The sequence below is a fragment of the Lasioglossum baleicum genome, chromosome 12 (genome assembly GCF_051020765.1).
Source record: "Lasioglossum baleicum chromosome 12, iyLasBale1, whole genome shotgun sequence".
NCBI lineage: Eukaryota > Metazoa > Arthropoda > Insecta > Hymenoptera > Halictidae > Lasioglossum > Lasioglossum baleicum.
Genome location: NC_134940.1, coordinates 13111987 through 13130214, shown reverse-complemented (window position 1 = coordinate 13130214; position 18228 = coordinate 13111987). Strand labels below are relative to the sequence as shown.

General features: G+C 42.7%; 1 protein-coding gene across 5 annotated transcripts in view; it reads left to right on the top strand.

The window, feature by feature from the left end:
- The window catches only part of LOC143214001 (protein kinase C, brain isozyme-like), a 68589-nt gene extending 52500 nt beyond the window's left edge, over positions 1 to 16089 (top strand). For all 5 annotated transcript variants that reach the window (XM_076434458.1, XM_076434459.1, XM_076434460.1 and 2 more), the window contains 7 exons: positions 444 to 672; positions 761 to 892; positions 1142 to 1407; positions 1598 to 1799; positions 2690 to 2878; positions 3239 to 3379; positions 4107 to 16089. In XM_076434458.1, the coding sequence (XP_076290573.1) occupies positions 444 to 672; positions 761 to 892; positions 1142 to 1407; positions 1598 to 1799; positions 2690 to 2878; positions 3239 to 3379; positions 4107 to 4259 (1312 nt within the window). In that variant the 3' untranslated portion in view covers positions 4260 to 16089. The remainder of the gene's footprint in view (positions 1 to 443; positions 673 to 760; positions 893 to 1141; positions 1408 to 1597; positions 1800 to 2689; positions 2879 to 3238; positions 3380 to 4106) is intronic.
- The last annotated feature ends 2139 nt before the right edge of the window (positions 16090 to 18228 follow it).

The window sequence follows — 18228 nt, the reverse complement described above, 5'->3', positions numbered from 1 at the left end:
TTTACAAAGGGTTCACCACGTGCTTCATTGACTGATGCCAATTTAGAGAACCAGCTAACAAAAGATGTGCAACGTCAAACATAGATATAGATTTACCAAAATTAAGTGAACGAAAGACTTAAAAAGAGACTTAATCATATTGAATCATAGTATAACAATAAAGTTTTATCCATTTCGTATTTGTATTACAATTTTTAAAAGCATGTTTACCTGAAGTGCGGCCCGCTGTAACGTTACGCGTCATCAAAATGGCCCGTGAAACCATTTGTGTTGGCCAGGCCTGTTCTAGATGTACTTAAATACAGATAACTGCATAGAAAAAAATCCGAAACCGGTCATTTTACCGCCGATAGGTATAGCGTTTAAATGCTAATGTCGGGCATCAAGTGGTTCCAGCGTTAGGCGACTTCTTCATTGTACCGAGACTGTTCTCGCTATTCCAGCGACCTGAAGCCAGAGGACAAGGACCGTCGGTTGCTGCTCGAGGTGTGGGATTGGGATCGAACGTCCAGGAACGACTTCATGGGCTCGCTCTCGTTCGGCATCTCGGAGCTGATGAAGGCTCCAGCGAGCGGATGGTTCAAGCTGCTCACCCAGGAGGAGGGAGATTTCTACAACGTGCCCGTGCCCGAAGAAGGCGTGGATCTCGCCGAGCTCAAAGTCAAGATGCGAGTAAGCTTCCCAATTCATTTTGATGAGCTTTCTTTTTCTGGGACCGTGTCTCATCACTTCCCTATATCTGTCTTCTTATCTCTCGTAGAAAACGTCGGTGACGAAGAAGGCCCCGGCCACCCAGGACAAGGAGGTGCCGCACAACATGGGCAAGAGCGACTTGATCAGAGCGAGCGACTTCAACTTCCTCATGGTGCTCGGCAAGGGCAGCTTTGGCAAAGTCAGTCGCCCCTCGATCCGAGACATTCGGTTTTTCTTTGTGCACTTAGATTCTACTTAGAATTACTGTGAACACCTCGCGAACAAAGTTGACAGCTTGAAAGAAAGCTGGTAGAGCGACGGATCTTCCTCTCGGAGAAACTGGAACATTAAAAATACATTTCCCTTCCCGACGATAATAGAAACAGAGTAGGGTATCTTCCCTTGCAAAAGAACAACAGGTCCTTGAAAGGTCGCTCTCGGGTTCCAGGTGCTGCTGGCGGAACGGAAGGGTACCGACGAGTTGTACGCGATCAAGATCTTGAAGAAGGACATCATCATCCAGGACGAGGACGTGGAGTGCGCCATGGTGGAGAAACGAGTGCTGGCTTTGTCCAGCAAGCCACCGTTCCTCGTGCAACTCCATTCGTGCTTCCAAACTATGGACCGGCTGTATTTCGTGATGGAGTACGTGAACGGCGGAGATCTGATGTACCAGATACAACAGTGCGGAAAGTTCAAAGAGCCGGTGGCCGTGTAGGTGTTAGTCGAGAGCTCCCTATCAGTTGTACAAATTAATCCGCAGCCTTTCACACGTGAACTTATTCACGACCAATCAATCATCTTACTTTTCCTCCGAGGGCCACGAATTAATTTGTACATCCAATGTAGTATAGTGTCAGGAACGTTAGATGAAACAGATCGACGAGAATCAGCATTTTCGTAGATTCTACGCGTCCGAGATCGCGATCGGTCTGTTCTATCTGCACGGACGCGGCATTATCTATCGGGACCTGAAGCTGGACAACGTTTTGCTGGACCAGGACGGACATATCAAGATCGCGGACTTCGGGATGTGCAAGGAGGGCATCAGCGGCGACAAGACTACCAAAACATTCTGTGGAACGCCCGATTACATTGCTCCCGAGGTTAGTTTCCCTGCAGTTTGTAGGGTAAGGTTACTCAAGTCGTACCAGTGCTCAAGTCGTACCCAGTCGTACCACTTGAATTTTGAACGAACTACGGCGACAACAGCACATACAACGGCAACCAAATACACATCTGAGTCAACGAAGTTGCTTTACGTGTTATTGTCTGCCATAAACCAGCCTCATTATAGATCCTGTCACCGAGTAAGTTTATTTCAATTTTCTTATAATTTTCTGCATACGTTTGGTAGTTAAACTTGCAAGTAAATTATTGATAAAATTGTGTTCCTTATTAAATATAAATTCCGTAGAATTTACATAATCGTTTGGTCGAAACGAAATCGTATTAATTTTATTCAATGTTAGGTTATGTTTATTTATTACATTCAACTTGTGCTGTGTCTTAAGGGGGTCCTTTGGGGGGGAAAACATGATTCAATGCTTGAAATGCAAATCATCGGTGTACGATGTATGCGCTGGAGTTGACAAAAGAACAGAAAAATTTGTATGTGATGTTTGTACTAACTGAATACCTATGAGTCAATGTAAACAGATTAATGAGAAATACGTTTTAATTGTTATTGTTGCTTGATTGCATTCTTAGGTACGACTTAGGAAACCGATTCGTTTAGTCGTACCGCTGTAAGTTTTTAGAGATTTCGTTTATTTCACGTGAAAGGATATAGATTTTCTAATTTCGTTATAATAAACAACAACAAAATTAACACAAATTTTGAATAACACATTTAATTTCTATCTATTCTATTGATAAATCCTAAGTTTCATACGGTTTTTTTCGTAAGGGATACACGACTTGAGAGCAACCTTACCCTACAAACACAGTGTAACAATATTTGCTGGAGGATGATAACGTAATGGCTCGTTCTCAGATTATTCTTTACCAACCATATGGAAAATCCGTGGATTGGTGGGCGTACGGAGTGCTGCTTTACGAGATGCTAGTTGGACAGCCGCCGTTCGACGGCGAAGATGAGGACGAGCTGTTCGACGCTATCAAGGATCACAATGTTAGCTACCCGAAGAGTCTCACCAAAGAGGCTAGGGAAATTTGTAAAGCGGTAAGAACTTGCTCCGCTCCTCCCTCGAAGCATATTTAGTTGGCAGTTTAACTGGGTCGTTAGAGTTTTCTCTCGTTTACGTCTACCGTCGGAGAATAACAAAAATTTGAAACTGCTCCTCGCACGCGTTGTACCATGATTTCCCAACGTGGGCGCTCGGGAGATCCGGAAGAAGTTACCGACGAACGTACACTTTGAAAAGAGAGCTGCGAGCCAAAGAACCTTGGGAAACTGTGGTATAACACGCTGCGAACTATAGCTCGCGAAGCCTCCGTCCAATTGTTGCGCAAGAGGGAGAGAGAGAGAGAGGGAGAGAGGACATGGTAATATGTTGTCGCACGAATAAACGTTTGTGTTCAGTTCCTCACGAAGAATCCGGTGAAGAGACTGGGCTGCGGGTTCCGGGGAGAGGAGGACGTGCGGAGCCACGCGTTCTTCCGGCACATCGACTGGGTCAGGATCGAGAACCGCGAGGTGCAACCTCCGTTCAAGCCAAAGATCGTGAGTGCCAATTACTGAACCACAACATAGCGATAGAAGACAAGAGATTCGACAAATTTAGAATATCAAATTCGAGACCGGTCGTCTGACCGACGCTGATCGGTTTAGCGTTGATGTTCAATCAATCGACATACATATGTCAATGACGCTTCGATCAGGCCAGAGTAGGGCAATAATCAACTAATATTTGAAAATGACTAACAGTCTTCTTGAATGTTAGTCATTAGTCAAAACTTTTTGATTAGTTAGTGATAAATTGTCTGCATCATTTGCAAGAGACTAGAGTCGGATAGACATTTAATTCTCACTTTAATAATCTTAACAAGCTGAAAACAGTAAATTGGCATTTCACTTTTTCACTGTTTTAAATGGCACCTACTCATTTTTACAATAAACGCATAAAATCCGCAGTCTAGTGATAACTAAATGGCAGATAGTTAGTCACAGCTTTAAGTAATCGTTAGCTATTGCTTACTAGTGAATTAGTAGTTGATGAGCAGTCATCAATCTTCAGTCATCAGTCACTATTGTGCGATCAACATATATTAATATTATTAATTAGTTATCACTAACTAATCAAAAAGTTTTGACCAATGACTATTTTGCTATGACTAACATTCAGAAAGACTATCAGTCATTTTTAAATATTAGTTTATTATTGCCCTACTCTGGTTCAGGCGTACCAAGCCCGCGTCCGCTAACACTCGTCTTTGTCCGGTGTTTCCAGAAACATCGCAAGGATGTGAACAACTTCGACAAACAGTTCACCTCGGAGAAGACGGACCTGACGCCCACGGACAAGCTGTTCATGATGAATCTGGACCAGACGGAGTTCATGGGCTTCTCGTTCCTGAACCCGGAGTTCGTGCAGCACGTTTAAAAAAACGGACAGGAGGGCAGTTCTCTCCTCTTTCGTTAGTTGCAAAGAAAGAAAGGAAAAAAAAAACACCTCTCGTCGCCGCGTCTCTCCCCGCCATTTTTCCCCGGGGGTTCATCTTCCTTCTTGCTACTCAGGGCTTTCACACGATCGTCTTCTGTCCCCTCCCGGATTATTTTCCCTCTCATCGTTTACCTCTATCCCGCTCCTCTCCTGTTCCCCTCCTCTTCCCGAAGACGATTCTCTTTCCAGGGTTTTTTGGGGGAAAAAAGAAATACAAAACAAAACCAAGAAAACCAGTTTCGGATCTCGAACGTAGAGCCCGTCGTAGCGACGGGTGTTGCAATCAGGATCCTCGAGGTCCGAACAGAGCTCCTACTTCCTCTATCCCCTAACAAGTCGATCGAAGTCGGCGAATAATCTAGAACAAGATTCGAATTAATCGCGCGAATGATCGCGACAGGAGATCTCTCTCTCTCTCTCTTTCTTTCTCTCTATCTTTCTATTTCTGTCTCTTTCCGTCGTTCACCCATTCTTTCTCTCTCTTTTCTCTATTTTCGCGCGCTTTCTCTCTCTATCTCTCTCTTTCTGTCCCTCTCGCGATTAGATACGAGACGGGAACACATTTCCTAACCGCTGTTCTCGGTCTCCCGCGCATTACCTGTTATATTATTATAATATCGTATATATTTACTTCGGTAGTTTCTACTGTCGCCTTCCACAGAGAGTATAAATATATAAATATATATATTATATATATACATATAAATATAATGTATATCGAACGAACGAACGGACGAATATATTGTTATGTACAGCGTCTGGCGGGACGGGTGCTGGAACCGAGGGAAAAACGATCTTATCATTATCATTATCCATTCGAGTTCATTTCACATTCACATGGAGTCATTAGCGATCGCTTCTGTCATTATCAGTTGTACATTAGGTCGTACAATTTATACTGTACACACGTCGTTAGTTAACACGTCGACTGCCCCGCGAATTTTCTGCATTTCATACAACTCCTGCCGATTTGATTTGTACGAACGACCAGAATTATTCAGAATTATTATTAATTACTTGGACATGAAGCTTCAGTCTTACACTATACTTTAGCTCATTTCAGAACGAATAAATTGATATTCGGATGACAATCATTTTCAAATTAATGAATAGCGGCGGTCACCAGCGACCGCCATGGCAGTCAACGTGTTAATAATTATATTAGTTTTATAACTGAAGTGAAATCGATCTTGCAAGGCACTCTCGAATGAATTTTCCGATGAGATTTCGTTTTTGATTCTCGGTTTGTCTTTCGAGAGGGATCGCCTACACTACACGGTTCTAACAGTCGTCCCGTCGTGCACTGTATACACGCGTGTACATTATGTGTATAGAGGACACGGTTACACGAACCCGTGTCGTGTGTCACTGAAATTTCTATCAACATTTCGTTAACGTTGCACTACTCGCGTCGATCCCGAGTCGAATCCAGTATAATACTCGTGTGCGCGATACGTATACTGAAATCTCGCCGGCTCGACGCTAAAGCAAAGTGGAGGGGGACCCTTTAACCAGGCAAGGACGAGTTAACTCCCTTCAGTTTTCTCTTGATCAACTCGTTTTGGCAAAAAGTGTATCTGTTAGTTGTAGAAATTAATTCGTATACCCTCCTCCTTCTTCGATCTATTTAAAAAGAATTACCGAATTCGGTGGATAGAAGATTCAACACTAAACCTACCGAGCACTAAAAGCGACTAAAATGTCCTAGCTTTACAAAAATTACAAGGCTCTGTTTACTTAGATTTTGTGCAATTTTTATTACTATACTAGCTGTACGCAGCCACGCGTTTTGGCCATATTTCTGATTCTAACTTCTGTAAAACTGTTGGACTCATTTTGCAGACTTTCGCACGCTAGGTAAGTCTGTTGGGCCAAAACTTATTTCCGACAAACGGTTCAAAAGTTACGGCCGAAAATACCTTAAAGCGAAACTATCAACATTTTCGAGTTCATATCGTTTTTTGCATGACCCCTTAGATCGCGTCGGAGGAAAAAGTGTCAAATATGAAAGTTGTAGAGAATTAAATTTCCAATCGCCAAGGTGGTCTCATATTTTTCCTAAAACTTACCGTTGAGAAGCTACAGCTGTTTAAAAAACAAAAAGTTTAAGAGAAACGCACGCTTTTTGTGTTATAACTCCTAAACTATGCAGCCTACGGAATCGGATCAGTGGCCATTTGAAAGAACTCGGCGAGCTGAATCCAACGAGTACCTCAAATTGAATATTGCTGCTACCAGTCAAAAGTTATAAGCAGAAACGTGCCCAAAAGAGGGCGAAAAAGTCGTCTCCAGTCATTAATGACGTCACAACTTTTGAACGAATGGACTTTTTCGAATGCGGATTGTCCTGAAACCTTCCCGAAGAAACGCTGCGTCTAATGACTGAAACCCCAGCTTTCTACGTTCAGCCGTTTCGGAGATCTTAGATTATGAACAAAGAAACATTTACATTTTTATTCATATAGATGTGCTGAGTGAAAAACTTTTCATGTAACCAACTTCATCGTTTCAACAATTCTGAAATAAAAAATATGAAACTGGTCATTTGAACGGCAGTGGTAGGTTTAGTGTTAAAAAATGTTACCAATGATCGATTGCGAGGGCCACGAATTAATTCGCACACCTAGTATATCAGACTTAGAAAAATCGTCTGCTTCAACTGCGAAACGGCAGCCATTGTTTAATGATTTGAATTTTGAAATCACCTGGTTGAAGGGTTATGCGCGCAGACCGTCTTGGAAAGTTGCGCCGTGGAAAGACACACAGCGTGCAATAAACCTGGTTCTGCTGTTGTCATCGATCAAAGAAAAATCGACTTGATAAATTCATTTCGTGGTGAAGAAATCGGTCGAAATTGATGAAATCGATCCGTTCACCGAATCACTATTATTTTCCTCCTTCTCCCCTCGACGACTCTGTATTTCTGTTTATTTATTTATTAAACTCTATCGTTCACCGCGAAAGACGATCTGAATTGTAAATCGAAGAAAGACAAGGCGCAAAACAATTCTACGATAGAATTACGTGTTCAACTTGGACACGCACGATGCAGTTTTTATTTCTTGACCTCGGTCGTCGACGGGTCACAAATTTGATTGTTGGAAAGATGCATCGTTCCTCTCGAAGAAGATTTCATTTCTGGAATCTCGCGACTTCGAGTGAGATTGTATTCTCAAAAAGAATTGCTGAATTTGTCTGCCTCGAAGCAGTGGCGGCTCAAGTCAAGTGAAGGGCCCGAGCGGAAAAAATTTTGGATCAAGAAAACTCTCATGAACTTATTACTAAAAAAGAAAAGTAATGAAAAATTTCATTGAAATTTACTTACTCGCTTACTTACGCCACTGCCTCGAGGAAGAGGATTCAATCTTCCTCCCGAGTTTTGTTTCGGCGCGACGATTCGGGACAGTCGGAATGTTTATCGTGAGGATTCGTCGTCGAAGTCGTTGGACGGTCGTTACGGCTAATTGATCGGGGCGGAAGATTACCGCGAAGATAATAACGGATTACGCTCGTTCGTTCGTCCATTCCGACGTTGTCCGCCTTTACTTTCTGCAGTTCGTTATCACCGAGCACACGATTATTTCGTTTGGAACACTGTCGTTCGAACGGTCTCTATTTCTCTTTCTCTCTCTCTATCTCTCCCTTTCTGTCCACTCTATCCATCTCTCACTCTCTTTCACTCTCGAGTTCGTTCAAAAACGTTAAAAAAAAAAAACTGAAAAAAGAATATTTCCTACAAGTTCGTCTCGTGCCTGAAAACCCTCGCATCCAGTGATCACACGCGTTTCTATCGAACGATCGAGGACGAGAACGATACGGGGACGAACCGAGAGCGTCGAGAGGCCGAGGAAAAATCGATACAGCTGAACAAGAAAAAAGAACGCAAACAAAAACCGATTCCACGGGACCGTTTTCCTCCTCGAACGATTATATCTTTTATCGCGGACAAGCTACAGAAGTAGACCGACCGTTGTTCGAGATTTCCGACAGTCGTTGGGAAAGTAAAATGTTGAGTAGGAGGGAAGGTGGGCGTGGCAACGCGCGCTCCTGGCCCCGGGAGCGCTCCGAGACTGCTCCGAGCGTCAAACTCGACGGCACGAGTTGCCGGAAGCGGGGGAAACATGGCTGCGTACTTCGATGACGTAGCAGTGGAGGGGAGGAAGAACGGTATGACATCGATTAGCTTCGCAAAATAAATATAGAAAATCTGATGGAGCAATACACGTGTAAATTATCGCGGTGAAAGCTAGTTATCGAAATCGACGAAAATCGAACGCGATCTCGTATCCAACGACGGGAAACGGATCGATCTACTTCTGTGTTTTGATCGGTGAATCATTCTCGAATCTCGATCGACACGCGCGAACCTAGAGGTAGACGATCAGCCTTCTTGGACAGAAGAAGGCTATAGTCCTTTTTTAAGAGCGCTCGGCGAACCTGGTCGAACTTGGTAGCTTTAGAAGGAAAACTCGAGTCGAGTGGAGGATCTAGGATCTAGGATCTGACGCGGCTCGTGCACCTTTCTCCTCGATTACTCGAGCACCGTGTCTCGCGTCGTCGATTCGTTCCTTCGTAGAGAGTTCTCGGTTCTGTCTCTCGCGACACTCGTTGCCTCCTTCGTCTCGGAGAGAACTCGCGGAAAACGTGAAACAATTAGCGAAACTAGATCTAGATCAGGGGTCGCGATCCCGCTGATTGTCCCCGCTGTTTCGCAACCGACGCACAGCCGGCTGGAAACCCATTCTTCGTGGTTGAAATTCACATTTTCAAGCTTCATAGTTCGACCAAAGTTTTGTATGTATCAATCGATGGCCCCCTCTTCAAAGCTTCAAAATCTAAAGTATATATATATATGTATATGAATAAGTTTTAATGTAAAAAAATTTCCGAAAACTGTTTTTCTTGTGAAAGGACAAAGGTCATCTCGATTTTGTAAACGTCAATGTACACTTTTGACTCCATGATATTCTAGCTGCTGTCGCGACGAATTCAACCACCTACTATAACTACAACGCTACGACAATTTTGGATACGGATTTCCAGTCCACTGTGCGACCCTGCAAAAGCCCGGAAATTGTAAATGACAGGTTTCGATGGTGATGGGTTTGCCTGTCGTATCTCTCGCGCGATAGCGGGCTTGTAAATAATTTGGGCGTGTTGAAGGCAGATGATTGATGTACAGGGTGAATCACGAATCGTAATTGGTAGAGATTACTCTGGTTTTAGCTGTCCGATCGAAAATGTTTTCAAAAAATTTTTCCCAATCTTTTTCGCAATTTTTTAAATCTTATGATACGTTTCCGAATTCGCCTTGAAATCCTCTAACAAATAGGCGTAAAAAAGGTACAGGTGTATTTGCAAAAAATTGAAGGTGACCTTGAAAAATCATGCGAAAGAAGAGTTAACGAAAAATTTGCTATAATCGCGTGAAAGCTCTCTTGAAACCATACCTAATACAAACATTTTCGATCGGACTGTTAATAGCAGAGTGATCTCTACTGATCACGATTCGTGATTCACCCTGTATATAAGTGGCAACAGGTATTGACCGAATCTGCCATGGCAGGTTAGCTACATTCCTGCCACTAATTTCCTGACACCATCGAGCATCTACAGTCATTCTAGTTGTTTCTAGACTGTGGATTTTTATGGAAAAATCAAAAATTGTTTGCATCGCTTACGATGAACACAAGAGCCAATCAGAAATACCTTTCGTGTTTCAATTGCTTTGATAAGGTGGGACTTAAATTAATTCTATTAATTCTTGCCATACGTGCATAAAATCCGCAGTCTAGTTATTACTAAACAATTAGAACAGCCATTGGAAAAATCTGGCTGGCAGGTTTAATTGACGAAGTGAATTCATTTATCAATATCAGTTGGTAGAATATGTTTTTCTTTATTCGATTGTGCTATTTTTAGTCTAACCACAAGCAAGAATATTTTCCTCGGAATTTTTCGGTCTTTTACAGTAAGAATTATATATCACGCGTACGCAGTTCGTGTAACGCTTGTCGCTTCGCAACAAGCAGGATAGAAATGTTATTCGATATTATTGTTACTCGCCGATCGATCCTTCTCGAGGGTTCTGCTTGTCATTGACTGTCAGTTCCAGGGTTGACGAGCTGGAGTACGTTTGCGTTCGAGCTGTGACGAACGATCAACACCACGAGGAACCATAAAAATGCATTTCATTGTTTTATTATCGAGAGTGTTTCTAAACTGTTTCTTCACGAGAAGAATTTAAAACAATTTAGAAACGCATTTCTTTTTTATCATTGATTGGTAACATGGCGACCATTATCGCCGCTTCACGACGTCATCCGAGCAAGATATTTTTGAGCATCTTTTAACTTCGCTGCGCATATTCAGCTCCAACGTAAACGTACCTTGAGGACTCGCTAGACTGCCGGATATTATGGACGTACACTACTTCTATTTTTCGAAAACTCCATCTCAGTGCTTCGATTGTGGACACCTTTTCTCGCGCATGCGCGAGAAAACAGTAACGTGTCCACTATTGGGTTGCAAAGCGGCCAGAGCCCTGAGGCAGCTATATTGGCGAGAATGTTCCGAAATAATCTTACCGGACAAAAAGACTCCAGGACGTGTCCTACGAGTTACAAAATATACACAAACACACTTGTTATACATTCATTTTTCAGAATCAAATCATATAAATTTTTTTTTAATTCTGCGGGGTGCTCAAGGAACCCCATTTTATCGAGAAGCTTACGTTACTGAGGCTGAAATCGCCGCGCATGCGCGAGAAAAGGTGTCCACAATCGAAGCACTGCTCCACCTCGCAAAAGAATCAAAGATACATGAATCTGAAAAGTACTATTCGGCAGTGAATCTTTTTCTTTTAGAATTCAATTATTCAATTCTACATTTTATAAATTGGCCGATACAAACTCGCATAATGCTCCGCAGTCTAGTCGCAACGGGTCCACAAAGTACGATGGGATCGAGCGTGAAAAGATTTTCGCCCCTGATCTAGCCGATTTCTTAGTCTGGGATCATTCCCGGCGGGGAAGCTCGCCAGTAAAGTGTGCTCGTTGCCAGCTTCGCCAGACCAGGGGAATTGAGGGGAATACGGTTATCCCCTCTCTATCATAACCGGATTAGTCACGTGACAGTGTGACACATGTACTGTGCGTCCAACGAAAGATGGCGCAGAGAAACTTGTAGGTACCACGTGGTGTAGGAAGTAGGGACTCGGTGCTTCGATTGAGCCCAACTTTTCTCGCGCATGCTCGAGAAAACAATAACGTATCTAATATTGGGTAGCAGAGCGGCTTAGAGCTCTGAAGCAGTTATGTTGGCGGAAATGTACCGAAATAATCTTACCGGACAAAAAGACTCCAGGACGTGTCCTACGAGTTACAAAACATACAGAAATACACATGTTATACATTCATTTTTCAGAATCGAATCATACCAATTCTTTAAAATTCTACGGGCTGCTAAAGGTACCCCATTTTATCGAGGATCTTACTTTACTGAGGCTGAAATCGCCTCAGGATCCGCATCGCTGTCAAAATCTCTGCCATCTTTCGTCGGACGCATAGTCAGTGTTGTTAGATTGGGCGGGTTGCACGCGCGTGCGCGACGATTCTAGCGTCAGTGAAGTACAAAGTTTTGGGGTACCTTGGTCACCCCGCATAATTTCGCAAAATGTTCTTTTTTTATGGTGAGGTCCCAGATGCGCAGGGTTTTTGGGGAAGAGCAATTACAGTTGTTCGGTATTACCCCACGAAGGCCAAGGTACATAGTGTCGCATGGTTTAACGATGTTTCGAAGCATTCCGGCCGTTGCTTAGGACTGTAGGATGCACATACGTTCCTGAATTTGGTCGCGCATGCGCGTGCAACCCGCCCAATTTAACAACACTGCGCACAGTAGGAAAGAACCGGAGACCGGTCACGTGACCGGCCCGTGGCTGAAGCATGGAGGAATAGTACCGCAGAAGGGGAAGGGTAGAGTGGGAAACGAGTATTAATCTGGCGACGCTGCTCGTTGCACACGATGCACTCGCGGTGCATCCTCCTCTCATACTCTTCCACTCGATCACCGGAATTTCTCTCGGTTTCTCTCGACCGGCTCTCCCGACATCGCGGGATAAGAACACGAGTTCGCGAGTTTCGGAACAAGTCGAAAGAATCGAGCATATTTAATTACGTCTTATTAAGCGTGTTCCAATAAATAAGTATATCGTAACGTAGTTCTCGCCCCCTTATTCAACGGGTGATTCCAATCTCGTTCTTCGATCGGCCGGGCTCGCGTAGCCTCGCCCCGATGATTTCCGCGACTTCCGGTGTCCAAGAACGCGTGTCCGATCGCGTACGGCCGAGGTGTATACAGTGGAAAAGTTCGTGGCCAATTTCGCATTGAAATGCAAACGATTGGGCACGAACTTCTCCGCTGACCGAGAGTCGCCAGGCTGAGGGGTGCGAGCACGAATTCAGGGGAAAATGTTACCCCCTCCCTGCCAGTACCAGACACATGCGCACGACAGAGGTGGAACGCGGCGGCAGCGGGGGGAACAGCGTCGTAGAAGGGGAAGGTAGAGTGGGGACAAAAGTCTGGCGACTCTGCACTGACCCGATGACTCGCGATCTATAGATCGGGACCGGGGCACCGAGCAATTGTTGCGCAGGTACTAAATATTCCGCCGCGAGGCTACGCAACCCGAGCTCGAGAATCTATTTTTGTACGAAAAACCAAGCAGAAAGAAAAGCAAAAAAAAAATATGAAAGAAACATGATATGAACAAGATGAAAGAAAAGAGAAGGGGACAAGAGGTAAAACTCGGAATAGAATTTGCCGCGACTACGCGACGGCCACGTACCACTTTTAGCCATTAGATCTCGGGGCGACCACCGATCGAGATCTTGTCGATCTTCCTATCGGTACATAGAAATGGTCAATATTAGCCAGGATTTTAGCCGCGTTCTCCGCGGACACAGCTCGCAATCCGTTCATTTGCAAGATTATCAGTGGACTGCGGTTTTCATATAAGAAAAATTTATAAAACTATAAAGACATTAGAAGAACTGAACGATTTTATTATACCGTTTTCGACTTGCTAACTTTATTAACAAATCGTTTTTCCTCGATTTTTCATTCTGGCCATTTGTTTTGTTCTGTACTGCATTATTTATGATACCTCATTCTGGTTTGGTGGGAATACATTCTACAGTCTTAAACTTGTTATAAGATTCATTACTTTAGCGCATTAAATATTAAATGGCACGGAACGTGTTGAAAGGGAAAATATTTATTTATTTCACTTCTTTCTCAAATTTTATTTTGCACGAAGATCCGCAGTCTAATTGTCACGTTCTCTGCCAGCTGTTGGACAAAGATCATGATTTGCCTTTTCTATTCTTGAATCAGCAACATTAAACCTGTCGAGCATTAGAAGGGACTAGTATATATTATATTTCCTTATGAAAATAACAAGATTTTGTTTGTTCAGAGTTTGTACAATTCTTATATCAATATGAGCTTGCGTAAAGAAATTTATATAATTATTACCTTGTTCTCATTACAGAGGGCACGTCGGTCGCACTAAGAACGAACCTAACCTTGCTTTCAGAGTAAATATCAGGCAAAGTCGTTATTGACATTATTTTAAGGTTTGTAAATATTTAAATTATTGAAAATGCACGAAGCTTAAAATTATATAATTTAGAAACCTAAATAAAATTCAATTTTCGCTCGATATGTACTCTTGGAACAAGATTAGGTCCGCTCTTAGTGTGACCGACCTGCCCTCTATGACGAGGGCGTGGTCTGCCCTCATTTTGCCCTTTATTTGGTATGGAATTTGGATCGGCAGATTCAGAGCAAATAAGAACCAAAGTTCCAAGCATATCTTGGCACCAGAATGACCGCCTTTTGCTCGCAAAGTATGATCGCAGACATTTAGTCCTAATCTGCTCGAACAGATTTTGCTGTTGCCTAGGTTGTTTCGTTTGTCGTTCGGCGCAATGAATAAATTTTGTTCTCGTGTGACTTTTACGTACATCGAGGTGGCACTCAAGAGGGTAGTTTTTCATAAAACAGAAAATCGATGTACGGTTTGGGAGCTGTTTGGAATCCTCGGAGAACTCGCGGAGAAATGGAGGATGATGTAACGATCGGGGCCGTACTCGTTTCCTTGCATGAGCGCGAGCACTCGCGTCCGAGGAACTTTTAGAAATGTTCTTGCCCACTTTCCCCCGTCGAGAATTCTCGAATTCCTTTCGTTCTCCCCTTTTCCTGCCCTTGTTTTTCGTCGCTCGTATGCGGTCCACGAGCCTGCCACTTCTGGCAATGGTCGCGGAAAAACGGTACCGCTGCTGTCGTGCACCGCGCGGCTTTCGACACCGATTCGACGTCGGCAGGTGAACGGGCAACAACCATAATCGGATGGCGCCACTGTTGCGTGTCCGATCGACGACACGACTTTTGTCTTTGCCTGCGCGAGCCTCGCAAAACTTTAAATTACGTTATCAATATTATTTCCAGACTGTGGATCTTTACGCAAAACTAAAATTGTTTCTGTCGATAGCAGTTCAGCGGAACTAATCAGGAATTTGTTGCTCTCTTGAATAGTTCTAGCATGTTGCAAGTATGGTATTCCAAAATCCCTTCAACCCTTTAACCACTATAATCAACGAGTCGTGATGAAAATTCGGAACACGGTTTAATAAATATAAAAGTTATCAATTCCCTTTAAACCGAAATAAAATTTTCTTGTTGATGTTAATGTACAGCCACTGAAGAACATTATAGGCATAAAATAGATTGTATACAGTAGGACCTCGATTAACCGGCTTGATTGGGAGACAAACAGCCCGGATAAATTAAGGCCCGATGGATAATCGAGACCCCCGAGGAAATAATGTAAAAATGTACATTATATTCCAAAACAAATTTTTTATTTTTGAAAATTTATTTTCCTTCGTAATATTTAAACGCATATTTGTTTATAATCGGCATCCGGTTAATCGAGGTCCCACTGTATTGTATTTTAGGCTTTCTCTAGGAAATGATGAACTGTATAGAAGCTCTAATCGCTCCAACCATCAGATTAATTATAATACAAGGGGTCAACCTTTATATCGTTTTCATTTTTCTGCATAGATGCTTAAATCCGCAGTCTATTTGTATCTAACTCGGCGTTACGTTCGATTCGCTATTTTTCGTTGGGAATTGGTTGCACGAGCGAAAACAAAATGGGTGGTTTTTCTGTTCGGAAATCGTTTCAAGGGATCACGAACGTTTTTGATGACGAGCCCCATGCCTGCTCGGGTCCGACACGGTGCCGGAAGAATTGTTTTCATTTTTCTCTCGATTTCGGAGGCGTTCGAGGGTCGGATTCTAATCGCGAACAGGCTCCGAACCGAGGCTTCCGAAACAGGCTGGGGAACCCCGTTCCTTCAACGAAACCGTTCCGCTCTTCGATCAGGATCCATGATCATCGATCCACGATCGCGGAACGCGTGGAATGCGCGCGGTTCGTCGGCCGGAAATGCGTCGAATGTAGAAAGACGACGCCGCTATACTTGAACACGTGAAGAAAACAATGCGCAGGACATTCGAAGCAATTCTATGAAATCTGACCCGCGTAGCTCCGTTCACTCTCGAAGCTGTAATCGAAGTCTGTTGTTCTCTCGACTACACGTCGCATGACTATACACGTTCACACGTACACCCATATTTTTAAGATGTTTTTGTGCATTTATAATGTCGTAATAAAAGTTTCGAATCGTGTCACGAAGGCTGTCTGCTTCCTTTCTTTCGATCATCCTTGCTGCTCATCGTTATGAGTAAGTATTTCTAAATTGTTTTAATTGTTCTTGCGTAATTGCCATCTACCTATCTTAAAGTACGTTCTCTCAGCTTTAATTTGCATCTCTAGACGTTAACAAATGCACATGGAATACCATTAAAAAATCGTTTTCTCGCGACCCTTCGCTACGAGCAGCCATGGTCGTGAAGGGATTATTAAAGAATTATTGTAACCATATTCAATATATTTTTAATTTAAGTTTCCAAACATTAAAAACACTACCAGGAAGTGATTATTATTTTAATCAAGAGAAATGATCTTTGCCGCTTTCATAACAAGATTCAATGTAAATTCCGTCACGCGTCATTTACTCCGTTCAAATGTTCGTACAGCGCCATTAAACGTAGCGGCATATCCCTCGACCTTCTAGCCATAAGTTACCGACCCAGAAGACCAGCCGATAATATTGTTATAAATTTTTCGGATATATGTTATGTACATGTAAAATACAAACATATTATGTATGAATCTACAAAGAATGAATAAAGATAATGTGATCAAAAAACGTAGCTGTGTATTATATTTATTGAACCACCAATTTTTACCGCACCTCTGAATAATCGTTGAGATGTACTACTGAAATTTCGTGCCACCTCCTTCGATATCATGTTCTCCAAATACTTTCTCAATTTTCGAGATTTTCGAAAATTTTTGCCAATTTTCGACCGTCTGACTTGTCGTTGATTTTTACTACTGAAAATTTTCGGCCGCCTGACTTGTCGTTGACTCGCACTACTGAATTTACGAAAATTTTCGGCCGTCTGACTTATCGTTGACTTGTACTACTGAATTTTCGAAAAATTTTCGGCACTTTTTCGGCAATTCAGTAGTACAAGTCAATGATAAGTCAGACGGCCGAAAATTTTCGTAAATTCAGTAGTGCGAGTCAACGACAAGTCAGACGGTCGAAAATTGGCAAAAATTTTCGAAAATCTCGCAAATTGAAGTTTGTATTAGGAGAACATGATATCATAGGAGGTGTTCGAAATTCAGTAGTATAAGTCAACGACAAGTCAGACGGCCGAAAATTTTCGAAAATCTCGAAAATTGAGAAAGTATTAGGAGCACATGATGTCGCAGGAGGTGGCACGAAATTCAGTAGTACAAATCAACGACAAGTCAGACGGTCGAAAATTGGCGAAAATGTTCGAAAATCTCGAAAATTGAAGTTTGTATTAGGAGAACATGATGTCGAAGGAGGTGGCACGAAATTCAGTAGTATAAGTCAACGACAAGTCAGACGGCCGAAAATTTTCGAAAATTGAGAAAGTATTAGGAGCACATGATGTCGCAGGAGGTATTCGAATTTCAGTAGTACAAATCAACGACAAGTCAGACGGCCGAAAACTTTTAAAAATCTCGGAAATTAGGAAAGTATCAGGAGAACATGATATCGCAGGAGGTGGCACGAAATTCAGTAGTATAAGTCAACGACAAGTCAGACGGCCGAAAATTTTCGAAAATCTCGAAAATTGAGAAAGTATTAGGAGCACATGATGTCGCAGGAGGTGGCACGAAATTCAGTAGTACAAATCAACGACAAGTCAGACGGTCGAAAATTGGCGAAAATGTTCGAAAATCTCGAAAATTGAAGTTTGTATTAGGAGAACATGATGTCGAAGGAGGTGGCACGAAATTCAGTAGTATAAGTCAACGACAAGTCAGACGGCCGAAAATTTTCGAAAATCTCGAAAATTGAGAAAGTATTAGGAGCACATGATGTCGCAGGAGGTATTCGAATTTCAGTAGTACAAATCAACGACAAGTCAGACGGCCGAAAACTTTTAAAAATCTCGGAAATTAGGAAAGTATCAGGAGAACATGATATCGCAGGAGGTGGCACGAAATTCAGTAGTATAAGTCAACGACAAGTCAGACGGCCGAAAATTTTCGAAAATTGAGAAAGTATTAGGAGCACATGATGTCGCAGGAGGTATTCGAATTTCAGTAGTACAAATCAACGACAAGTCAGACGGCCGAAAACTTTTAAAAATCTCGGAAATTAGGAAAGTATCAGGAGAACATGATATCGCAGGAGGTGGCACGAAATTCAGTAGTATAAGTCAA